Genomic DNA, 26,407 nt, shown 5'->3' with positions numbered 1-26,407 from the left:
GGTAAGATGGCATAGTAACCTTTTACCAATCTTTTGGGACTCCTGGCAGCTTTCTTAAAAAAAAGACATAACATCTGAAATAAATCTGAGGAGTTAGGGTGAAAAAATTAAGCTAAACAGCCAGAAAGTGAACTAATATGGGCCTGTGCACTCTCAGGGCCCTCCCACATAGGTATTTGTGAAACTGCAAGCAATTAGTTGGACATTATACACTGAATTTCCCTTATGACAACTGGGCAGTCTAAAAGATGTCTTAAAGTAGGTATAAAATGTAAGTAGTGCAAATAGGGTACTTGATGCTTAAAGCTGCATGTACTTCCCTTATCTCAGCAGTGAGCAACAATAGCTTTATATTAATTGACAGACAAAGAAATGACCACTTTGGCCAGCCCAGTTCAGTCAGGACTGTGAGGCGGGTGTCACAGGCCAGCTGAGCACTGTGAGTATATCAATTTAGTTGCAGACTGACTGAGCACTGCAGCTTTATTAGCCACTGGGCTTTTTGTTTCGGGATTGAGGAGATGATGATGGAAAGGAAAAAAATGACAAGTGTCACTTACAAAAAGGAATGAATTTTACTGATGACAACAAAAGACATAGTTTGCATATATAATAGTTAATAAAAAGGTTAAGCTAATAAGCAGACGACATAACAATATAGATTAAAATGGACAGTGATAATAAAACAGATAAAGAAATTAACCAAGAGTTTCCACTTGGTTAGTAACTTATGGATAGACCCTCGGTTAGAAGATGCACGGCAAGTTGTATCAGCGAAGTCAGACGTCTCTGAACTGGGCTGCCCGAAGCAGAACCGGTGGAAGCCCCTCAGTCAGGATCTGGTCCTCGCTCTCACACGGAGTAAGAGAGAGCCGTGGGCTACGGGGCAGCAATGACCCTTCTCTTCTGTCCTTCCCCAGGGTTACTATGACGTCTGTGTTCTTTTATATTCTAATTGTGCTAATTTTTAGTTATATAGCCATTCATAATATGACTTTATAGCTGTTATCTTATGGGGTTAAAAGGTGTTAGAAATCATTATAATAAGTTACTGCCCAAGCTTGGGTTTATCCAAGAAGCAAATTGCAACACAGCATCTTCAGGTCTGAAATTCACATTACCCCGCCTCAGTCCAGCCCCTTCAGAACGCTCTGACGGTGCTCTTTTGAGATGTCCTTTCTTGAAACATACTGGATAAGCTGGGCTGTTGCATCCAGTTTTTATCATCATCCAGGCTAAATTCTGAGCAAGAAAGAACTACAAGGTCAGCTAATTTCACGGCCAGGGCTTTGTCTTTGAGGCCCAGTCAGTTCCACAACCAGTTACAAGTTACATTTGCGGGTTATAAAAATACAAGCTTCGTATTAGACAGAAGTTCCAGATGCCTCCAAGAAGCACATCTTTATTGCTTATGCGTTTCTTTGCTTCTGGCCATCACAGGCAGGTCTTTGAATAGGGTGGCCATTCGTCCGGTTTTATAGAGGACAGCCTGGGTTTCTGGTCCTCTGTCCTCTATCGATATGAAACCAGATGCCTTCATGTCCTCTATGTTTCACCACTCGGCACCCTGAACCCTGCCACCAATACTGCTGGTGCCGCCTGTGGGAGCTCGCCGTGCCCCCCAGCCTCGGGAGACATGCGACGGTCGTGGTGGTGGGGACAGTTGCGCTAAATTCAACTCTCCTTTATTCTTGAGGTACCTCGATGGCTACCCTATCTTTGAGGCACCCTGGCAGATGTATTTTGCTTCCGAAGTTCATACCTGAGGCAGGGCAGCATTGAGGAGGCTATTTGAAAAGCATACTCCCTTAATCTAGAGCACTGTGTTGGAAGTGCTCAGCTGCGGACAGTTGCTAGCTGCCAGCAGCTAATGGAAACCCCCCCCTGCAAAACCTGCATGCTTGGAGCAGTCCAAGTGTATTTTAGGCTCATTCTTGAAGTGAAATTTTGAGTGGCCAGGATACACAGAAGAGAGACAAATTCCAAATGACCAAAGCTTTATTACAGCCTCTGGGACTATACATGTGACAGTGAGCCCACCCCCACCCACCAGCCCCTGTATAGGCAGTCAAGGGTCCTTTGTTTGTGCAAATTCCTAGATTGTATAAAAAAAAATTGTATTCCCTTGTTGAGTCATTGTATTTGGTTTGTCACTGCCCTGTTCCTAGGGAGGCCAGACAGCGCTCATGCTAGGGGTCAGCCATGACCGGGAAGATATGGTGAAAGCATTGTTGTCCTGCGAGGCTGACATAAACCTGAAGGATGATAATGGAGTCTCAGCGCTGATGGTTGCCTGTCAGCAAGGAAATGCCGAGATTGTGAAACTTCTTCTGGCTCACCCGGAGTGCAATGCCACCTTAACTGACAAGGTAAGAGAGAGAGGTAGTTGCAGCATGAACTTTAAAGAGGTGAACGAGCTCAGTAATTGAATCCCAGGAGGCAGGCCATGAACATATATAGGAATCAGGTGGCCTTCCTACCTTAGCACTGGAGTGTAAACTAGGTACCTCCAAGGAAGCATCCCTCTTATCAACATTTCAGCAAGTGGACTCTGGCTCTGCGCCTCCCGTCTCAGCAAGAATGAGAAGCGGAGCAGTGGAGGGACTTGGAAGAGAATTAGCTCCATTATTGATTCTAAGCCAGGATGCATAACTGCATGTAGAGAGATGGAACAAAAACAATGAGATTAGCACCTTCTGTAGGCAACTTGCTATCTTGAGAGTCCTCCGCAAAGCACCCCCAAATGTACCAGGTACAGTTCTACTCCATTAAGCAGCCAATGATTTTTCAGTCCATTGAGCATTCATTTAGGACAGGGTTCAGAGCACACTAAGGTAAACTCATAAGTGGCTCCAGTCCCAGACCACAGGGGCCTCCTAACTTGGAGTTTCAGCATATGAAAGAGCAAACGAAAGAGATAGGTTTTAGTGTAGGCTTTGTCCCTTTAAAATACTAATAACTAGTAACACCTGGCTTGCACAGATGCACTCAGGCACTCATGATATTTCCTTTTTTAGATGTTTGCAGTGACCAGAAAAAGCCCTTTGCTTTTGTTAGTGTGGATTAGAGATGACAAGTAGTTTACAAATGATAGCACATGTTCCATTGATATTTACTATATAATTAGAGTTAAAGCTTCTTGAAAATAATGATGGTCTACTAACTCAGCTTTAATCCACCTTTATGATGCACCGCACCTAAACTATAGCTATATCCTGTGTGAACAGACTGATGCTTCATTTAAACCATAGAGCATTACGTTAAGTTAAGACCCATATGTTTGTATGAACCAAACCAAGGGCAACTTAAAATTGCATAATGCTGGCAGTAGACAATAGCTACCGTGTTCGGACTACGGCCAATGCTCAGTATAGGAACTCCAGGCTGCTTTATGCGTGCACCCAAGAGATGCAGTCATTTGAGACCCATGGTGATAGGACTCCATAAATGCCTAGAGAGGGAAGGTGTCTCTGCACAATGCTGCCTAATTATAGACATGCACCCAAACACTAAGGTAAAAGAGCACTGATTCTCAACCATGGCGCTGCAATATCCTGGAGTGTCTTGAGTTTTTTTAAGGGTGTCCCAGGGCAGCACGCAAGTGTTAGCATTGTTAGGTATGCAAACATGGTTCACAAGATTAACTCAGAGATTTCAACTAGAAATCCATAGCTTTAAAAACATTTTGATCTGTTGTGGTCTTTCTGACTTCTTTGCAATAGAAGAATAATTTTATTACGTTTCTGCAGTCAAACAACAAGTGCAAATAAAGAGCTGGCATTTTTGAGAGATGTCTTGCATCTAAAAAACTTGAGAACAGCTGTAACAGGGGGGCAAACAGGAGAAATTTTAGCAAAACCTAACAGGATGTGTCTGAATTTTTAACATCTGGAGCCAACCAGGCTGAACTTTCAAGCTACCCTAAGCAATTATGGTAATTCTTTCCTCAAAAATTACAGGAAAAAAGGTGGGAGGGGAGGGGAGAAGGGGGGGAGAAACCACCTTGCCCTTGACAGCTAGTAATTAAGCTCTTCCTAGTCTAAGAGTTGCAGCTGCCTAAACTAGAACATGAACCAGTTCTGTTTCATCTTTCCATCGAGTAGCGAAATCCCAGCATCTCATCAGGGCTAATTCAAAGCAGACTGTACAGCCAAACTATCTCCAGGCAGCCCTCTTTTTACATTATATTGTGATGGAAACCTAGGAAGATGACTTACAGCCATTATGAGCAATATCATCATTATTTTTATTTGTATTATAGACGCACCTACAAGCCTCAGTCACAAGCCAAGACTGCATTGTTCTAAGCTCTATATAAAACTCTACATATACAAAATACCACCATGTATAGATATCCAAGTTAACATCAGCATGGCTTCCTGTCCAGACTACTGTCCTCACCAGGGATAATTAATCTGCACAGAACACTGCTATACAAAGCTGTATGTGGCTTTATATCATCCACCGCACTGTGCCGTATAAGCATATCCAAAAACACTCTTATGGCTCTGTGAGCTACAGACAGAAAGTGTGCGCTGTGTTTTACAAAACAGAAAAAGAGAATGACACAGAAAGGGCAGGGAGTTTGTAAAACAAACAAAACATGCTATTTGGACAAAAATCAAAATGTTTTATGGAAATATTTGGATTCCTTCTAAATTCCCCATTTTTCAATATTCCCTTTTTTTTTTTGTTTTATGACATTGAAAGCATTTTTCCCATGGGAAAAATCCCACTCAGTTATACTGTCCCAGCTCCACTCCTTTTCCAGTTAAGAAAAAGATATTTAAAATGTTAGTATGTTTATCCAACCAAAATATTCAATAATTTGTTGGGCAACGCTGGTATAATGGGTCAGATATAGGCCTGAGAGTCAAGAGGCTCAGACTTGCTGTGCAACTTTGGACAAGTCACTTAGATGTCTAAGAAGTTAAAAACCTGAAAAGTGATGAACTATACTCGTATTTGGTACTGTGAGTATATTTATTGTACTCATGTTTAGTAAGGATGGTCAATTTTTTCCTCCATTAAAACTAGTTTTGTTAGAAAATTCATGTTTCAACTAACCTTTTTTTTTGGTTGGGGAGGGGGATAAAAAGTATCTGCTTTACACATTATCTTTGGCTTTTCAATTAAAAAACCTCCTGATACCCTTACATTAAAATATTTCTACTTGTAGTTACTGCAAGTTGGTTTCTGAGAGCTGTAGTTTAGTGATCTTATGTCCCCATCTTCCTTAATGGGCTTTATTTTCTGGCTGGACTACATTTCTGTTCCAACCCTGGACAAATTTCCACAGGGACTAATCCCCAGACTGTTTTACTGCACACAAACCTTGTTTGCTGGATCCAAGCCTCTTAGTTTGCTGGGGCTGAGCAGAACTTGGGTGCCGCCTTTCTGGCTCCCTTAGTACACTCTTCAGGTGCAGACGCCCTCTTGACAGTGAGACCCAATTGCCTAGGTCCTAAAACTAGTGACAGCCATCCCAACCCCAGCACCCCCTAGCTGTGCGTGGCTTGGAGAGCCACGGAAGTCGTGGTCCTTCTGAGTTACTAGTTCTCTCTTTGTGAACTACCACAAGGAAAGCAATTCAGTGAGGCTGTAAAAGCACCCACATTACTCGCTGACAATATCAGAAGTATATGGTTCCCAGGGAAAAAGCCCTATAAAACCTGTAAGAGACCTCCACAAACTCCATATGATTGTAAGAGCCCTTCTGGATATAGTCAACATCTTTTCAAGCCATTCTGGATGACTCTCCTGTTCAGTCCAGAACAATTCTAGTAATTGTTTAAAGGAGCTTTAATATTTAGACACTCATGTTAATGACTTGACTGTCTTTGTAATCAAACATTCACAGTTCCTCTGATAATCCCAGCTCCAGTAGTCACTTCGGAAAGATCTTTCGGAGCTGGATCAGATATATCAGAGATATCAGAGATTCACAACAGGGAAAAAAAATTGCTCTATACATGTACAGGCAGAAAGGGATAGATACCATTGAGAAGAGGCCACATCTTTTCTAGAGATGTGGGCTATAGCTGCAGCCTTCCACTACAAATGGCACTGTAGGTGCAGAATATGTCTAGTTTGAGGTTTCAAATTTGGCAGCATCGGTCAGGCCATTAGAGATGCATTGCTCCCACAAAACTAACCCAGGTTTTTTGAAAAGCTTGCCCAAAGTCTATTAAATCCTGCTGAGAACGTACAAGATAAAATCCTGGCTTCACTGACGTCAAATGGGTTTTTTCCAATAATCCTTGAAAATAGCTCAGCACATCATTTAACACGAGTAGCTCAGATCAACTTCTGCTGTTCAGAGATGTTTAAATTGCTCCAAATTTCACGAGTGCACCTGAACAGAAGAAATGAGCAGTTCAGATACTATCAAGAGTGAGTGTTGCAACAAATACCCTATCACTGACACGTATCACAAATTTCTGTCCTCTTCCTCCACTACACTTAGGTTAGACAGATTACTTTGGTGCATGGAAAGTATGGGCTCAGAGAAGTTCACACTGTCACTTTTCAACAAAATGAACAAACAGACAAAACCCCCTAATTTCAGTCCTGGAAGGATCATCTTCAGTAACAAGAGAGAGACTATCACAGTCTTACTGAAGATTTATTTAAAGGAGATTTGAAATGGTGGAAATAACTGGCCATTAATTCCTGAATAGAAACTGTTTCTTACAGCCCGTCTGTCAGGTGTCTACCTGAGATTATGATGTAATGTGAATACTACTGAAGCAGCAGAAGAGGGAACATTTCTTAGGATAAAGATGACAATTTGAGGCAGTAATTCAGCTTCTTGGGTGTCTGTGGAATCTGGAAGATTATATCAAAGTCTTTTTCTCTGTTTTACATGATTAATATCAGTAAAGAAGTTAGGCTAGTATAGGATGGAGCTATGCCACAGTGTAACATTATGTGAAGGATCTTATTTGAATGATGACAGCTGCTGATACAAAACTAGTCATGTACTGAAGCCCCCCCCCCCCCCCCCGCTTAATCCAAATCCATCTCAAAGCTGCTCTTTTGTAGCTTGTGCCTTGCTATCAGATTTCCCTTGTGCAGCACAAAGAAGTCTTGCTTCTAAGTTTACTGACAAGCTGTTTTCAGGATTGTGACAAGGACTGAACAATGCCATTTGCATAAGCACAATAGGCACGTCTAATTGCCAGACCAGCTGCAGGCTGGCAGCACTGCACAGAGGTGAGTTTCTGAGGGATCACATGCAATGGTTGGAAGTGTGGCCCTTCCATGCACAGTATGGGTTTAGTTTCAGTGTCTCTGAAACCACCACTCTCACCTTTCCAGGGCGAATTTAGTAGACTTCAAAAAAAGAGCAACTCTTCTCTGATGCCAGGTGAGGGTGAGAGAACAAGCCAAGGTATCTGAACCTAATACAATAGGCTGATCCAACTATTCAATTCACAAGTGTTTGGTCAGTGGCAACAGGTACACAGACATGCTCATGAAGACCAGTCTAGTCTAAATAAACAGCACTATGTCTTAACTATGCAGTTCCTAATTGGGAAGAGCCACTGCTGAGGGCACCAAAAGTAGGTGAAGATAATACTGATATATATAAATAAAATGGATGATTGCATATGTTCAAAGAATTTGAATTCAAACTGGAACAGCTCGTAGGATGATCATGGGAATGTGCAGGAGTGTGAAAGAGCTTGGATTGCTTAACCTAGCAAAATGAAGGCTGAGGGGGAACATGGTTGTTTTCTGTAAATACATCTGGGGCTTAGCATGTGAGAGGAGACTTTTTCAAGGGAAGGATAATCTTATCGCAAGAATAGGTAGGTGCAAACACCATGATGAAATGCAGACTAGAAATTAAAAGGTTGCTAACTCTCAGAAGAGTCAAGTTTTAGGAGAGTTTGTCAGTGGGAGGAGAGCAAGGGACCTAATTGATTTTATGATGGAGATAGATAAATTTATGGAAGAGATTATATGATATGCTTGTTGAAACTTCAGGATATGGGATGCAGTGACCCAGGAAGTTCTGTTTATCTGTGTCCTATGATAAGGTCAAGAAACAAGGCTGCCAAGATTGTCTTATAGTGAATCAAGTCATCCAACCTCAGGGCAGAGAGCCCAGAGTTATGATCCTGGGTTGCAAGCAAATATAATTATCTGATTTAAACATGTGCAAGTGGAGACCGTCATCATCTCCCTCAACAGAAACTCATTAACTTTGAATGTCAGGAGGTTGGTGCCCTGCTATTGAGGTAAAGCAGCTGCTCTGATAGCTAAGGGTGTGAGTGGCAGAGTTTGCTAATTTACATGAGCACAGACTGCCTGGATTATTCGCATCTTCTTACACTTGATGCCATTATCAGGAGCAGACACGAAAGGTAGAAACTTCTGACATTCAAATGCCATTTTGCTCTGTAAGGAATAATGAAGGCAATAATTTTGACTTTGGGGGATATTTTGTCACTGCAGTGTTTGCAGCTCCTTCAACTGAAGAGCCACACAGAAGCCTGCACATTCAAAATTGCTAATTAACCTCAGCTGTGCTGTAAGATTTGTAAAGATCTGTAAAGTTCATGTGTTTGGGGTTTTTTTTCTTTCTGTTTCCCTTCCCCATGTAGGATGGCAATTCTGCTCTGTCTGTTGCTCTGAAGTCTGCCCACGTGGAAATTGCTGAGCTGCTCCAAGCCCACATAGAGCAGAGCTCGTCTTTGTCCAAATAAGGGAAATCAAAAACTCACATTCATTGGAATGAGGAATGGGTAACAAAAGGCTTATTCTTTTAACCGCTCCGCTTCCAATTTAGATGGCTACGATTGTGACCATCCTGTTGGTTTCTATACTTATTGATGGAATGAACCACGTCAGCTATTTGCATACATTCCTAATGTATACTTTTCCTCATTAAGCCCGCTTTTAAAGCCTTAACCTATGCATATTGCTATACATTACTCCAATACTGTTCCAAAGAGTTAGATTATTGTACTGTCTTTTATTAACATGGTTGATGTTAAAGCTGAATTCTCCTATGTCCCCCTCATAGTCTAGTTTTGCCAGATTGGTGAACAAAACACTCCCTCCCTCAAAGCACATCCGAAAAGCAATACTTACTTTTTTAATAACTTTAGATGATCGTGTTCTTTTTAACCAACTATTTAAAATACATCTCATTTAACTTGCAAGATTGTGTCTTACTATTTATTGTTAGCCTTCTGTATGTGTTAGCAGTCCATGATTGTTTAGTATATGTAACAACAAATACAAATTGGACAGATTATGTAAAAATATCAAATCCTATTTATGTTTGGTTATGCGGCTCAGATGTAAGAATTAAAATTAATGCTCTAGGAAAACATTTGAATGTACCAGATCCAAATACACAGACATGGTTTTTTCTTGTATTTGAAAGTACCATATGGCTCTTATTTTTTTTAATCAGGTTTAAATTAACCAGGAAACATGGTCCATTGATACACACTATATATCACTTAGAGGATGTGCAGGCACAATTGTGATATATCAAATTATCCTAAACATTGCACAGGAAACAAATGACTTGACCATAACAAACTTCCCTTCAAGGATAGGTTAATATAGCCTCATGATTAGGAGAGGGTTTCTTGATTATTTTCCATAGAGCCATTTCTGATGAGTGCCTTTTGGGCAAACATCTGGTCTTCAGTTTCCATCATGCTAATCTTTTGGAATCCCCCTAACTGGGCAGATTTAAATCTGTATTGTAATTTAACCTGCAGATCTTCCCCCCCTTTAATGCAAATGAATTCCCAATTTCAGGGAAGTTTGGGTTCCTCCCTGAAAGCTATACCCCTTTGGGGCCTGGCACTATTCCAGCGCTGTCTACAGCACGTACAGAAGGCTGATCTTTCCTCAGTTCCAATGGCACAAGCCTTCCCCTTCCACGGTAGGTTAGGCATGCCCCCGGACTGTTCCTCTACGGGTCCAGTCCTGCAGAGTGATGAGAACCTCCTGCGAAACACCGAGCATCCTCAGTTCCCACTGAACTCAGCATCTCACAAGAATTACTTACTGCTTTGCACGACCAAGCCATAAGTCCATCTTCCATTCTCACAGTTTCTTGTGTGTTGAGATCAGATTAACAGTGTTAGATCTCTTTCATTTAGGACCCAGTCTAATGCCCAGTGAAGTCATAAGAGCCTTTGCACTCACTTCAGTCTGGAAAAATCATACACTTGATCGTGCTTGATCTTCAAAGTTGTGTGCGGCGCAAAGCCATTGAAAATGGAGTCAGTAGAATTTACAAAAAAATAAGATGTGCTCTTTTGCCAACTTCCTCACTTTTCTTACTAAACAGAACCTAATCCTTGACTGACAAACAACAAGAGAAAGTTAGCCATTAACAGACTAAAACCCATTTGGGACCTTATCTCCTTCCGTGGTATTTACAATGTACATGAAAACCGTTTGCAAGACTGATAGCATGATCCATTTGCGAGACTGATAGCAGATGCACCATTCTGGTGTTTTCATGCTGAAATCTATGGTACAATAGTAATCGCTTTTTTTTTAATCCAAAGCATTCTTAACAATCACCGCATCTGAAGCATCTTCCATTTTTAACTGTATATCCAAATGAATTTAGCTCCTTCATGCCTGAATAAAGGTCTGATTTGATTTTACTTGGAAAACAAGTGCATTTATTTTCATACCTATTGGGATAGATAACACATTTTACAAGTGAACTAGTTTTCTTTGACATGGGACCATCCCTCACTGGGCACATCTACATGTTCATAAATTTGCCTTCGCTAGTGCACATTAAGTTTAATACCTCTAATACAAGGTACCTGATAAAAGCACAGTAGCTGCACTAATGTGCAGTAACAAAGGCAAACTTTTTTTGTGATGATTAAGCCACAGTATACTAATTCTACTGTGCATTAGCACAGTTTTTGCCATGATGCACTAACGTGCAATAGAAAAGTCCGCTGCGCATTAGGGTGTCTCATGTCCATGCACCCACTAAATCTCACTTCATTGTTATCAAAGTTAGTGAAAAAATGTCTCTTGACTTTGGAGCGAAATGAAAGAGAGCAGTGTTTAACATGGAGTATGAGTCAAGTCATAGGGGTATTTTGTAAACTCTGCACGCAGATGAGTTTTGTTATTAGATGCTATTCGGTAATTGAATTGCATATAACTACAGGATAGTAGATACACCTCTACAAACCCCAACACATTATAGTGGGAGAACAAATCCCTGTCTGCATGCAAGTAGGTCTCCACAAATGCATTGACAGGAAATTTTTTAAAGCGATTAAACAATCAGGATTACTAAAACAAGCCATGGAATTTGAGAGGTAATCAATGCATTAGACCAGCTGTCCAAGGTTAAAACAAGCACAAAATCAATTTAAAAAACAACCTAAGTTGTCCAAATGTTACTGTCCTTTCCGCTCCATGAGGGAAATACAAGACAAAGCAAAATGAAGAAGTTTTTGGGACTGAAGGTTACAGAAACATCCCTGCTTGTAGTAGGACCTCAAACTCATGAGAGTAACTAGAAAGGCCCCAAAAAGACAGAATTTCAGAAGTGGTAATGATAGACCTCTGAAGACAGATAAATAGTTTTATTGATAGTCTAATCATTTATATAGGACTCAACCTACATCAATCTGCCATGATCAGACTTCGAACAAAAGACTAGATTGAAAAAAAAAGTTGAATGCTTGGATTTAGATCAAAGCCTTGTGGATCAGGCCTATATGAAAGAAACCCAAGGAAAGTGGCAGGCAGCCTCAATCCACTTTGCAGCTTACTAATGCACAAAGATGAATTGGCCTATAAAATACGGTAAATGACTTGCATTGTATCAGGCACTTAGTTCTTCAGTATTTGACCTGCTTAGTCAGGATTCTGGAGTTCTTCTTTTGCCAATACATCATCACGATGTCCATCTGTGAATCTTGTTTGGATGAGGAGAGGATTCATAGTTTCATAGTTGGTTGTGTCGGAGGGGGCCTGAGAAGATCATCTAGTCCGACCCCCTGCCGTGGCAGGAAAGAGTACTGGGGTCAAATGACCCCAGCAAGGTGTTCATCTAACCTCCTCTTAAAGACCCCCAGGGTAGGAGCCTGCACCACTTCTCTTGGAAGTTGGTTCCAGATCCTAGCTGCCCTGACCGTGAAGTCGCGCCTCCTGGTGTCTAGTCTGAATCTACCCTCTGCCAGCTTGTGACCGTTATTCCTGGTCACTCCTGGCGGTGCTCGGGGGAACAGGGACTCCCCCAGTGCCTGCTGCTCCCCCCTGACTAGTTGTAACAGGCAACTAGATCCCCCCTCAGCCTTCTCTTGTGGAGGCTGAACAGGTTCAGGTCCCGTCGCCTCTCCTCGTAGGGCCTGCCCTGCTGCCCCCGGATCATGCGGGTAGCTCCTCTGGACCCTCTCCATGCTGTCCACATCCCCCCTGAAGTGCAGTGCCCAGAACTGGACACAGTACTCCAGCTGCAGCCTGACCAGTGCCGCATAGAGGGGGAGGATCACCTCCTTGGAGCTGCTCGAGATGCATCTGTGGATGCATGACAAGGTGCTGTTGGCCTTCCTGACCGCATCCCCACACTGCCGGCCCATGTTCATCTCGGCATCAGTGATGACTCCAAGATCATTTCTGCCTCCGCACTGACGAGAAGGGAGTTCCCCAGCCTGTAGGGGTGGTGCTGGTTCTTCCCAGGTGCAGCACTCCATGATCCTTTTCTGCCTCTGCACTGATTCACTGAGGTACTTACCTATAAAAGTACAAGAATTCAGAGGGAAGGCTGCCAAATTTCTTCACTCACTCTACTGCATCTATAGGAGCCAGGGCATATGCTACATAAAATAATTCATTGCTTTAGATGTTTCTTTGAAATAGACAGTGAAAATTATGTCATTGAGCAGCTGTTAGATTTATCAAAGTAGTTTAAAAAATGGTCTAATGGCCCCAGTCCATTATAAAGAACCAAGCATCTCTGTGATCAAAGTCAGCCCTGGTAAAAACAGTCATGACTCCCCTCAGGTAACTGAAATTAGGGAATAATGGAATTTGATCCATTATATTTTGATACTAATTCTCACTGAGGCCTTGGGCAAGTCCATGTCAACCTCCGGTCAAGTTCCCTCTCTGTGTTAAACAGAGATATCCATTTCATGATACTTCCCTCTCTGGAGTTTGTGCAAATTAGTTACTTGCTATTTGAGAATGGACTTGGGCTCCAATCTACAGGTGACCTTCGTCATTCACGGGGGAATACATTCTCATATCCCCCGCGAAGGGTGAAATCCATGAATAAGGCACTGCATTCATGAACACAGTGCCCCCGGCGGCTGTGGGGGGTGGGCCATGGCTCCAGCGGTGATGGCGGGAGCGCAGCAGCGGTACCGAGAGCCTGGTAGTGGTGGTGGGAGCCTGGCAGCAGCAAGTGCAGAGCTCCCAAGGAGCTCCTGGAAATGCATGAAGTGTATTTAAAATGCGGGTTCGGCATTCGCAAATATTTGAAACCGTGAATGCCAAACCAGGGTTTCCTGTATATTATTAATAGTTCTTACCAAATCTTACTTCCTCCCATTTCAGCCTTTAGGTCTATTCAACTGTGGTGTGAGCCATTAGGACAGTTTTTCCCCCACCTTTGGCCTGATTAGTGGGGTCTCCTGGTCTTATGCTCAGTTTGTTCACATCTTTCCTGACTACACCATTCTTCTTCCCTCTGTAGTCATCGCCATCACTCTTGTCACAATACTTCCTTCTACACTGTACTGTCCTGGTCAGGCCTTCTCAATTTTCCCAACAATATTCTTCATACCTAATTGTTTCATGATAGTGTCAATGCTATATTCCCCCAACCTCTTCCTTCTGCTTCCCTTACTCTAAGTTGTTTTTTTCCATATCCTTCACCATTTAGTACATCATGCCATTCTTTCCATGCATCATTTTTTGATTTTCTAAGTTTTTCATACGACTTTGTTAAGCTCTTCATCCATTTGCTAGCACCTCTAGCCTTCTTCCTTCCAAAATGCCTCATTTTTCTTCTTCTTACCTTTTCCACTTCTACATCCCATCACTGTTGCTTTCCATTTCATCTTCCCTTTTCTCGTCTTGCCTCATCGGCTTCCCCTTGCACTATACTTTTCATGATATTCCAGTCATTCCCTAGCTGGTTTGCTCTTCTTTCTTACTTTTTCTCTACAATTCCCGGCGTTCTTTCCTTTCGGGTTTCACACTCTAATTCTTCTATCCTACATCTTTACAGTCAGAGGTCCATGTTGAGTTGTCATCATTTCCCCTGGTAGGGCCTTGCTGTTTATGAGCAAGGCTGTCTCTGTGGCACCATCTCCCTCATGGGCAGGGTTTGAATTACACTGGGACTCTTGTGGGGGTCTACAGTGGTGGCAGCTGGAAGCCAGAAGGAGCCACCACCGCTGCTGCCACCTGAGCTACTTAGAAAGGCGTGGGGTGGGCTGGGGACTCTCATCTCTTATTGGGGGGGATTAGAGGGTTCTCATCTCTTATGGAGGGACTCTCATCTGTTATGGGGGGGCTCAGTCCCTCCCCCCCGCCTGTATTTCGAACCGGCTCATTGGAAGGCCTCAGGGAGGGAGCAGGCGTAGGAGATCCAAGCATCCACATGTGAAGAAGAGGCACTTCTCCTACATCTTGCAATGCCCACTTCTCCTACATCTTGGGAACCAGCAGATAGTTCACCATAAACTTGTTGAATTGATTCTACTTTTGTGTAAAGCCCCTTATCTGAGCTAAGGGAACCACGAGCCACTCATCTTGTTAAGTTGGGGCTGCAGGAGCAATGATGCAGGAGAGAAGCTGGGACCTCTTTGGATGGCCAGAGCCCACAACAGATTTCCTGGCATCTGTGGATTTTGGGAGGTGCATGCGAGGGAGGACAGCAAAGTAAACACAAACCTAAACCTCTCAGCAAGGACGATCTAAGGAAAACTCTGCCTAAGAAGCCTTGCATTTTCCCCTTGCATCACCCCACCATGAGGGTGGGGAGCTGCTGGGGGAGGGAAGGCCGGATGGAAGTCAGTGTTGTTTGAAGCAGAAAACCTCTTTTCACACATGCCGGGCCCGTATGGATGAGATGTCGAGCCAGTATTGTTTCCACAGAAGAGCAGAATGACAGAATTGTCAGAAATTCGGAGCAGACCACAGCTGCGCTGACATAGGGAAGAAACTGCAATCAGACATACCTAGACCTCCACACAAGGCAGAAGGGTCAACCCAAAGGAACAGAGAAACCAATAGGAAAAAAGGCTAAATGAACAGCTCATTGGAGAAAGAAAGAGTTTCACTGGGAGGAAAGTGTGGGCTGTGCCATGTTGATAATGTGTTGTAGGCTGGGAAGGAAGAGCTGTGAGAGTGAACTGTGAAAGGGACTTCTAGTTCTGAAGAAGGAAATAAGCTTGGATCCAGCTGTTGAATGGGACCATCGTCTGGGGAAAAAAAAAACAGATGAGAAAACAGATGAGCTGGTACTTCAATCAACTTCAACTCCTGCATGCTAGATACTAACCAGAGCACAAGCACAATCAGACTACAGCAGCACCATGATCAGGATTGCCAAGACCTGGTGGATGAATGCGAGAGCTACCATCTTACAGAGCATCATTTCCAGGCAGGAAGAGGAGGGTGGGGCCATACTGTTGGTAGGCTCAATTATTTCAGAAGTGATGGAGTATTGCTCTCTATGAATTTAGTATATAATCTCTGACATCCTGCAAAAGCCATACAACTGTGATTAATGGATTTTAGAGTTGATGCTTCCAGATATAATTATATTGATTTCTAGAGACATGTTGGGGTTTGGGAATCTTCTGCCTGGTTTGCTTTGCAGAACAATGTTGAGGTTGCTTACCCCGCCTTCACATTCCCATATCTTAAATTAAAAATAAATCCAAATGTTTTAACTTTAATTATTTTTTTCTCCTCTTTCTAATGTTTGCTTCCTGCCTGTCTTGTGTTCGCTGGAAGTTAGGGATATGTGTACTCTCTGTCTTAACTCCTTCCTAATGGGATTTGTCCAGGAAGTCCCCACCTCTCTTTTTTTAAAACAACTGTTTACATTTCTTGATCTCAATCTCAGATCTCTATTTCTCTCCCACACACACATGCTGTTGCCATATGCTATTTCTAAGGTCTTAAATAATCTAAAATAATAGGCATATTTTAGTTTATAGGGGCAGATTCATCAGCTCATGCTGACTGGTTTAAACCTCTGGAGAAGGTAGCACAAAGGTGCCGGGGAAGGCAGGAAGAGAGAGGAAGTGTGTAGGGATAAAAAGGGGACAAGGAAGAGCAGGAGTATGTGGGGGACTGCTTTAGGGAAACCAGCAGTAAACCAGGGTAGAGCTGGGCTGCAGGGAAAGAGGGGACTCTAGTCCCTAAATCCCTTTAACTTGCCGCCCCGTCCCCTTCCCATGGCCCAGCTTCCCCACCAACAATACCACTGGGTGCAGTGAAGCCTGGGCAGCAGCATCGGGGAGACTTTCAAGCCCTGGCACTCACGCAGTTGATAGCCTTAAAATGAGAGTTTGCAATACCAAAATCTGGCCTCCCTGGTGCTGCGGATTTGTAACTGTTGTTCCCATATGAGTATTCACAAGAAATGTTTCCTTTTCACCCCAACTGGCTCCAGAGCTGGTGTTAAATTTTTCCAGATCAATACTACACTGCTAAAAATACCAGGACATTTGAAATGCTGACAAGAGGGAAGTCCTGTCCCCACATCCCATCCCCCACCCCGGCCCCATTTCTTCCAGGTTGTTTTTTTTTTACTGGCTCAATATCACATATGCTCACTGGAGCACTCAGCAGTCACAAATGCTGCCCCCACCCCACCCCACCCACCATGGGACCCCAGGGGTGGGCAGATGTACTCCACTAACTGCCGAGCATCAGGAAGTCCAAAACCAGGATTGCAGAGCTGGCATTTGAATGAAACTATTGCAGCATCTCCGAGACGGGAGCAGCACTGTTATTTTTGTGTGATGCATTTGGATTTTAAAGACTTTGCTCTAGACATAATAAATGTCTGATGTTCTTCCCAGCAGGATGCAAGGTCACCTTGGAAAACATATGGCTCATTTTGTGAAAAGCACCGTCTCGCACGTACCTGGGCATCCATGCGATCCTACAGGAGGGCCCATTAAGGCAGGTGGGAGCCATGGGTCCAAGTTTAAGAAACAGACCATTTTCTGTCTCTCTTCCCCCATTCCTCATCTTTCCTCCTTTCATTCATGTCTCCTCCTGTGTGAAGCGTCCCTGCATTTTTTTTCCACTCTCACCACCCCACTCCTACCTCTCCGACTTCGGCTGGCTCCCAGCCACCATATTATCTGAACTCCTTCCTCTGACTCTCAGTGTACCTGCTGTCACCTAGCAGGGGCAACAGTTGCTTTACACTGACTTTATACCGAGTTGCACTCCATCCTGACCCAGCTCCCGGTCCGCAAAGCTCCTTTGTGTCCCAGAATTGGTCTTGTATAGTGAGGAGACTGAGCTCAAATGTTCCTCACCAGGGGAATTTCCCCTACTCTTAGGGCACAAACATCTTCCAAGACCCCCTCATGAAGTAGTCCTTCAGAAGTGGAAACATTTGCAAGGTTGGCAAGGGCAGGACTCTTCAAACCCATTTTTTAAAATTTATGTAGGGTTTTCATGACAAGCCTAGAAAGGCTGCTGAAGTGTTTTGAAGCCTAAAAATAAAAGATTATTCGGCTCTGCTCCTACACTTTGATTTAGTTGAGATGTATTTCCTAATGAAGTTACTTTGTCCTGCAATAAACACTTTTCTTCGTACTATCTGAAACAGGACAGGCCTTCTACAGGATCAGCCCTTTGTCTTCTGGGAGCGGGCAGTGCAAAGATCCCCTGCCTTGCACCTTCCCCGAGCCATCTGGTGCTACTCAGAGACTGGAAGCGGGGCTAGATGGAGCGAGGCACTCTGGTCCTTCGCCCCTTTGCAGCACGCACAAAGAATAGCAGAATTGTTCTGACCCACCACAGTGGTTCCTACGTTCCCATTTCTGATCTCATTTCTTTCCCACTCAGGGCTACTTTTTCTCATTTAGGAATCTGTTTTCTCTTGGGTTTCCAATTTCTTTTTGTTGCTCTCTTCCTGCTCTTCCCCTCACTGCCCTTTCTACTTTCTTGACTTGCCGTTTAGCTCTTTGGATATGGATGTTTCTGCATGTTTATTTTCATTCTTCTACCTTATGGTTTTTCTCTTCCCTCCAACTGTTTCCTGCTTTCCCTTCCTCTCATGGGAAGAGCGAGAGGGCTGAGCACTATTTCACCGATTTCCCTGCTGCAGCAAGGGACCTCGAAATGAAGAGCTCCTGTCTGGGTATCAGGGCACTGCCTCAAAAACCCAGAGAAGTCTGTAGTTTCACCTCACTTGGGTGCAGCAAGAATGCTTTCCCTGAAAAATTTAGGCTTGATTGATATTTGGAAGTTTTGCCAACACAGTAATGGGAGTGGCAGGGTGAGAGGGAGGGAAGGGGAGGAATCACGCCCCTAATCAACATAGCTATACTAACAAAAGCCCTAGTGAGATGGAGTCACGCTGGCAAAAGAGTTCTTCTGCCTGTGTAACTTATGCCATTAGCCCACAGTTGTAAGCTACAGAGTAGCTTGTTCAATTGTCAGTATGAGGAAATGTTCTCCAGGAAAGTCAGTGGTGTCTCTGAACAGGGATATCACCCTGTGGCTTTCGCTTCTTGATCCCCCTTCTGCAAACACAGGTAGGTTGTTGGATGGCCAAGAGAAACCAAGTCCAAGCTTGGGCTTGGCAGTAGTTTTTAGGATTGTCCTGAAGCTGTGGTGTTCGTTGCTTTAGTATCTAAAAATAAAACCCTTTGTCATCTATGGTATATTACTCAGTTCAATGCCCAAACCAGTGGGAATTTTCCCGACTGACTTTAATGTATACTAGATCAAGCCCTGTATGTCATTGAAACACCCATATTAAATCCTCTTTACACCGGAGGGCCTCAGAATAGAGTCATAAAGTGTTTAGGCCGTGACCTAGGAGCAGCTAATGAAAGACCTCAACAGGCTTGATCCTGCAATCTAGATCTAGGCATGAATTTCTGCTGAAATCAATTGGTGCTTTGCTGCACGATAGAAAGATGAGGCTGGGGGAGGAGGTTACCCAGTCCCGTACCTCTGTCCCAAGGAGCGTGCTGACATTTTGATACTGGCTGCACTAACTCACTACATAAACACTGTGGATTTTGCTCTCTCATGCAGGACTGGGGTTCATTATCATCCATATTGATTTAAAACAATCCTTAGAAAAGCACATTTGAAAGGCAAGTTAATGAAGCCAGCCATACCTTGGAGACAAGCTCTGCTCTTCCATCAATTCAATCCGGTTATGTCATATGGTGATAAATCATGCTGAACTGCATCAACTTGCGACTGATGCAAGGCAGCCTGACATGGCTGTCACCACGGTTTATCAGCTGCCCAGCTGAAACATTTGTCTTGCAGTACGTTGTAAGCAGGTAGGCAGTCCTCACGTCCCAATACTGGGGCATATTATTCTTCCTGTGTGCACAGTAGAGGACTTGGCAGGACAACAGAAGAGCATCCCAGATACAGGAATGTAGGGGTCACCCCCCTAATTCACTAAGGGCCCAAGTCAACACCTACCCAAGCTATGAGTCAAAGGAAGGGCACGTGTTGACTTCAGTGGCTTCGGTTTAAACCCTTAGCTTAGAAAGATACATTTGGAGGGTGGCCCTGACTTGCCAAAGAAAAGTTGGTCTTCTCTAGTTAACCTTTTACCAGCAGTGTTAATCAGATGTTGAAGCTGACATTCACCCTGAAGCAAGGAAGATTCAGAATTTCTGCCAAGACTATTAAATTGTTACATAATAAACCAGGTATTGATGACCTCCTGAACCAAGCAGTCAGCTGGTCACTGGCACCCAAAAGCAGACTAATTTTGTTTAACATTTAATTGGTGCTATATCGCAGGCAAAGCTGCCTTCTCTTCAAGGCTACTGCAATAACTTGCTGCGACACGAGGTTGAATTCTCCTTTAGAGTTGCAGTACACTGGCTACATCGACACCATGGCAGACGCATTTAAGCAAACCTAGCAGTACCAAAGTCAGACAGGCTAGTCCATCATGTAATCTAACGAGGCATCGTTAGAGAGCCCTTTACTTAAAGCAAATATCAGCAGGCTAGGCATGCTCAGTTCAGTCCAGCTGCTCTCCTCAGTACTGGGGAGCCTATAGGACTGAGGCAGAGAAGGGACAAGGCAGACACAGGACTATACTTGAGAGTCTTTTCTGGGGCTATCATCACAGCAACTGGATCACTGGGAAAGAAGCTTGGCAAGGTTTTGGGCACAAACTACCCATCCTTTAGGACTAATTTTTGGAAATACTGAACCTTCCTTTAGTCTGAACGTGTTCTCCCTATAGGTACAACCAGGCTGAATGTGGGTAGCAAGCTGAGATAACATATACATTAGATACACTCCTTGATCATTTAATTGCTCTATATAAAAATGAAGTCTGCAAATGATGTGTTGCCATATAATGGCGTACGTACACTTTGTTTTCCTCTTCTATGATATGTGGCTTGACACAAGTCCCGAGACAGGACAAGCAGCTGAAAGAGTCGAGCACCTCCACAGCAACAGCAGACTTCGACACACACAGATTTATAGACCCCAACATTCAGTGTCTAGCAGTCATGGTAATGTGTACCTTAGAAATGCACAGATTAAACCATACCAATAACATTTAATTGCCATGTCCATAATATGCTAAAGAACCTCAGCACAAAAATCTACTGAACCCTAATAAACACCAAGCCACAGTCTCCATTTTCTGCCACATACCCCAGATAAGTGGGTTTGCAGCACTATCGACAGTGATTTATCCAGTAATACGTTGATGCTATGGGGATGGGCAGAACTTCAAACTGGAAAGAAAGTCACCTACAAACATCTGAATTCGACAGAGTATTACTTTATGTATTCAGATATGTTGTGTTTGCATAGCGCTGGTGATGAGGGCATAGGCCACATTAAATATAGACAGACAGAATTTACCCAGAATACAAATGCTGAATACAAATGGAGACCATCAACACACTAAGGGTGCATCTGCATGAGATGCTTACTGCACAATAACACTGCACAGTAGCGTGCCAGTCAAAGACCGTGCTAATGCGCAGTGTTGTTAGGCTACTGCACAGTAAATGTTACAAAAAACCGTGCACTGGTGCTACTGCACAGTGACTGTAGTTACTGTGCATTTAGTTAGTACTTCATTAAGCAAGTGAACATGTAGAAGACGCACTAATGAACATGTAGACGCACCCTAAGAGAATTAAATCAAAGGAGAGTTCTAGCCCCATCATATAAGAGTTGATTTTCCCCAGAGGGTAAGGTACAGAAGTGACTCGGAAGCTAATGTATCTGCAGTGCCTGATTGCAGATCTCTTCTTTTGGTTTCCAAAGTCAGGTGCCCCTCACTACCGTATGGAGTCAGGCTGTCTTGTCTACTCAGGATTACCTGTCATAATCTTCATCTTGCAACAACAGCCTATACAATGATTATTCTATCTTGCCTATTACCTTTTAAAAGACCACACATGCACACACCTCTGGGTAAATTTAGGACCCATGGGACGAGCTAATGGAATTATTGATTTGAGCCTAGCCAGCTCTGCCCATGTTTTTATATTTCCCTCTACTGTGCAGGCCAAATGGTAGCCCCATACCCTCACCGTAAGGGCTAGATTACCAGCCATGCTGAACTGTATCAAACTCTGAAGTATTTTAGAGACAAAACCAAAAACTTGACTGGGATTCAGTCCATTCTCATGTTTAGAGCTGCTGTGATGCCTCACTGCACCATCTAGGCCCATGGCCACCTCACCCAGCACAGCTACTCTCTGGACTAATAAAGCCAAGCTGCTTCTCATAAAATATTTAGCTTGCGATTGCACTGCTTTTTTTTCCAATGCAGCACCAGAAGCGTCTGGGCATAGCCGTGTGTGCAGAATTAACTTGACCTTTCCAACATCTATTAGCATTCGGCACAGCCAGTCACTTTGTGCAACTAGACAGTAGCAAATCTAATAAATTGGGGGCCAGATTTGGACACCCCTAGTCACACCAAAAAAATCGATATAAGCAGCTGCAGAATTAAGTACAGCTCTGTATTGAATCAGGCCTTTGGACTCTACAGCCTGAAGCTCCACGTTTGTACATTTACAGGCCTGACTGTAAAAACTTTTCACACTGCACACAAAACCCCTCTCTCTGAAATGAAGTAGCGTGCGTCTTAAAGAGGGCTGCTAATCAGGGGAGCATCGCTGGGATTCATCAAGGACTCACCGGGTCCAGAGAGCTCCCCTGTGGCCAATCCTGGCATCGCAGGCTTTTTGCCACCCACAGCCCTTCCAAGTAATTGAACTATGTGCTTATAGCCTTGAGGTTAATAGGCAGTTCAAGGTCATCTCGTTAGGTCGGGGCTGCAAGAGCAAGGGCGCGGGAGAGAAGCTGGGACTCTCTGGATGGCCAGAGCCTACAACAGATTTCACGGGGTCTGTGGATTTGGGGAGGTGGGATACTGTGCTTGCATCGGAGAGCAAAGTAGACACAAACCTCATAGGCCAGGGGGTTGTCTGCGAGCCTAGCGCTCCCCCCACCTGGGGTCCACTAGCTCAGGGTTGCTTTACCTACGGTAAGAGCACTGAGGGGAAAGGGGCATAAGGGCACCCTGGCCATGTCACTGTGCCCTCCAGGGATACTTGAAACAGGGCTTTCAGCCCATATTCGAAAACTTGCTCCCACAGCACCTGCCGAGAGGACAGTGCTGCCCGGTGGCATGGACACAGCGGTCCTGCTTCCAAGTCAGAGGCCGTGGGCTACCTCCAGAACCGGACCAGAGCTTTCCCTGCGTAGCCCTGGACAGAGGCCAACCAGCGCACGCTCCCTCAAGCACCAAGCGAGTGTGCCCATATCAATCAGCTCCACCCAGGCACGGCTAATTATCTTAAGCGTGGTGCCCCGCAGTGGGAGGCAGAGCTAGCGCGCCGGTCCAGTCCACTCCACCACGCCAGCGGCAGTCCCGGCTGCGTCTGGCTCTGGAAGTCAGGGTGGCACTTGGGACCGTAGCCCAGGCCTTGCTCTCCGAGCATGCATGGCTTTACTTCCCCAGGCCAGGGCCCAAGTGCATCATGCTGCCCCGCTGAGGGGCATGCCTTCCCAACCCTCACCGCTGCCCCGAGCTGCCTCTTTCCGGTGCAGGAAGCGCTCTTAGCACAGCATCTCGCAGCCTGTAACCTCTCCCGCCTTCGCTTGTAGCAGCGCTGTTTCGAGTGGCAGTCGGGCCACAGCTGCTGGAGATAATTAGCTCCCCTCGATAATCTTTTCCTGGCTGCTGCTGTGAGGGGTATTTACCTCATTATAGGGTGAATGTGCAAAGAAAAAAAAGGAAAATGTCTTCATTTTTGCACTGAATGTCTGCTGTCACTACAATCATTATTAGTATTACCGGATTTCTCTTTTCTTTTATACCTCCCTGGCTGTCAGAGGTGTCTGGGGGATGCAGACAGGTGTCTCTTCTCGTTATCTCATAAAGTGTGTCAACAAATCTAATTTCCTTCGTTGACATGCTAACCCACCTAGTGGATAAGGGGGGGCGCAGTAGCTGATTTATCCAGACGGTAGTCAGGTTTTGACACTGTCCTGCTTAACGTTCTCGTAAGCGAGCCAGGGAAGTATGATGGACATCACCATATGGTAGCTGCCCAACTGGCTGAACAAAATGCACTCAGTATAATAACCCTGCTAGCTCTTATAGACAAGCTATCCTCACCGCTCCCAGCGCTCAGCAAGCCCTGGCCCTCCCAGAAAGGGTCTGTATCAGGACAAGAGCCAGGGCTCTCCTCCACTCCCTGCTGCTGTTCAAAGGGCACCAAAAGCTCAGCAAGGGAAAGAGAGCACAGAAGACGACGGTCCGTTTTGGAGCATAATATACTCCACTGCCTCTGTTGTCCAGGGCTGTGGCAGTGACATCAAGGCTAGTCCATTTTCTGACCCCTTACCCTGTTAGCTTTCTTTCTCACACCTCTTTTACCTGCTAGTCACAAGACAGCTCACAGCACCCGGAAATTCGGGAGGTGGCGGTGCTCCTAGATGTTGTAGCGCCAGGGGAGGGAGCCCTAAACAACCCTCTTCTGCAATGAATAACGGCATCTGGAGGAAGCACAGCGACATGTGGCCTTTGCATTTTTGCATACAGATCCTGATTGCCCGCTCCTTGCAAGGAGTCATTTACACCTGTATAGTCCACCATAGGCTTCTATGATTATCCAGCTGCATTTCATATACACTGTCTTGTAGTGTAAATAGCAGCACAGGGCAAAGAAGAATTGGTCCATGCTTTCGACCCTCCCTTTTTTCACTGAAGAAACACAAACAGCCATAAATTGTTTCTTGCACTGCTTGCAAGTTGCAAACATAGTGAACACATCGAAAAACTGGAGTTGCAAGTACTGGTATTCATGTTTTACTATTCAAGCAAAACCTGCAATTCAGGAAACACTCTTCATAACCCTGTATTTGTTCTTGGTTGATTAAATAAAGAGGAATATGAACACAACAGGCACCTTCTCTAACAGCCGAGGAGGCTATTTGGAAGGGGCGTAGGAGGAGAGGGAAAGGCAGGAGGGCCCTGGTTAAAAAGTCATGTTCCACAGAGCTGTCATGATACAATCTTTGAGATATGTAAAGAATGAAAAGTTCCAGGCCACGGCTAACTGTGCAGTCTCCGTGAATCGGAGAAGGCATTATGCTCACCAACCAGTTGCACGGGATATTAAAACATGGGGAAAGTTATGTGAGGAATGATGGGTCTCTGACATACAAAGAAACAACAAAAACTGGCCTCACTTTTCATGGCACCAAAAAGCATTCCTCAGTACAATTAGAAATCATATATTGTAGAAAAGGAAAAGGAATAATTGTACTAATTTGTGAACATTGTCCAGGCTACTCCAAATGCTTCACTTTCCTTCTGTTAGCATTTAACTAATTTCTTTGTAGATGTCTTTGTTGGGTAAATAAGAACCAGAATTGCTCAGCGAGACTGAAAGAGACTTCCCATTCTTCCATTTGGTGAAATTTATCATTAGTTTTGCTGAGAAGCCCCAGCTAAAATGGCTCCACTGTATGAAGTGTTATAGAAACATATAATAAGAAACAGTGCTACCCTGAAGAACTTACTAATAATAGAGGTCAAGGGAGAAAGCAGAGGAGGAGATGATTAGCCAGTCAAATTGACACCCACATGGTTCATTAGCAGGGTGATTAGATCCACTATATAGACCTTGGAAGAGGTCTGCATCTTCTAAAGAAGTAGTAGGTTGTAATACTTAGTGTGGACCAGATTGAGCAGGGTGCAAGACACCCACTTTACCCAGGATTTTCACAGATGTTTACAGCAGGGGAAGAATGAGACACGGGGATCTTGCGTTTCCTTCCAGGCTACAGCAGGCAGTGCTATAGTGGGCCTAAACTTCTGTTCTCTCTGGACTTGACTTCTAACCTGTCCCCGTCATATCTTTTCCACCTCCGGTTCCCTGTCCTAGTCTCTTAGGCCAAATGGCCCTAGTCTCTTAGTTTACTTTCCTAGTCCCAGTCCCTTTCCTCATTTCTTCAGACACCCCACTGGCTTTTCCTGCCAGGCTAGACCCAGCCCCACACTTCTTGCTCCAGTTTCTTGTTTCTAGTTTTATGACCCAGTTGGTTCCCCTCTCCAGGGTGATCTGACTCCCTTCCTGCCCCATACTGCTTCCATAAACTTTCAAGAAAAAACATGCACAATACATCTGACCTGTGGGCATTCACCAAAAGTTACAAGAGTTACTGTAGTTGTAGGTAGGAACTTTGTACAGGCAATTTCTATCCTGGAATAAACTCCCACATTGTGATAAGTGAGAACCAGGCAGAGATGCAACATGTTAGGAGGGAGAAAGCATGGATCGGAGATGATGCTCATTGTCAGTGGGTCTGCGCAGAGTAACCCCACCAAGCCTCTTGATTCTCGCTTGCCACGACTTGGATCTTAATAGAAATAGGGAGGAAGGGGGAGATATTTGAGAGAGTACCCACGGGAAGTACCACGCTGGATCGGGTATAATGCAGGTGCTTTTATTCAGCTCTTTTCTCTTCTGTTATTTACAGGAACCCCCTTTGGAGGAGGAAGCAGTTCGACAGACCGATCTCGGGCCCCCTCCAAGTCTCTGGGCTGATCCCAGTCCACTAATACAATCGGTAAGTACTGCACAAAGTCCTGGTATGCGCCGCTAATTATCTCATTAGCGGCTTATTACAGCCGCCACCTGTGTCTTTC

At 44.3% G+C, this 26,407-nt stretch overlaps 1 protein-coding gene across 4 annotated transcripts in view; it reads left to right on the top strand.

Annotated features, from left to right (window-relative positions):
• Positions 1–10,654, top strand: part of KANK4 (KN motif and ankyrin repeat domains 4) — a 53,930-nt gene extending 43,276 nt beyond the window's left edge. For all 4 annotated transcript variants that reach the window (XM_090048529.1, XM_090048527.1, XM_090048530.1 and 1 more), the window contains exons 9-10: positions 2,169–2,369; positions 8,613–10,654. In XM_090048529.1, the coding sequence (XP_089904655.1) occupies positions 2,169–2,369; positions 8,613–8,714 (303 nt within the window). In that variant the 3' untranslated portion in view covers positions 8,715–10,654. The remainder of the gene's footprint in view (positions 1–2,168; positions 2,370–8,612) is intronic.
• The last annotated feature ends 15,753 nt before the right edge of the window (positions 10,655–26,407 follow it).

The sequence above is a fragment of the Crocodylus siamensis genome, chromosome 5, assembly GCF_052110815.1.
Source record: "Crocodylus siamensis isolate JL-2025a chromosome 5, ASM5211081v1, whole genome shotgun sequence".
Classification (NCBI taxonomy): domain Eukaryota; kingdom Metazoa; phylum Chordata; order Crocodylia; family Crocodylidae; genus Crocodylus; species Crocodylus siamensis.
This window is presented reverse-complemented; position numbering and strand designations above follow the sequence as displayed.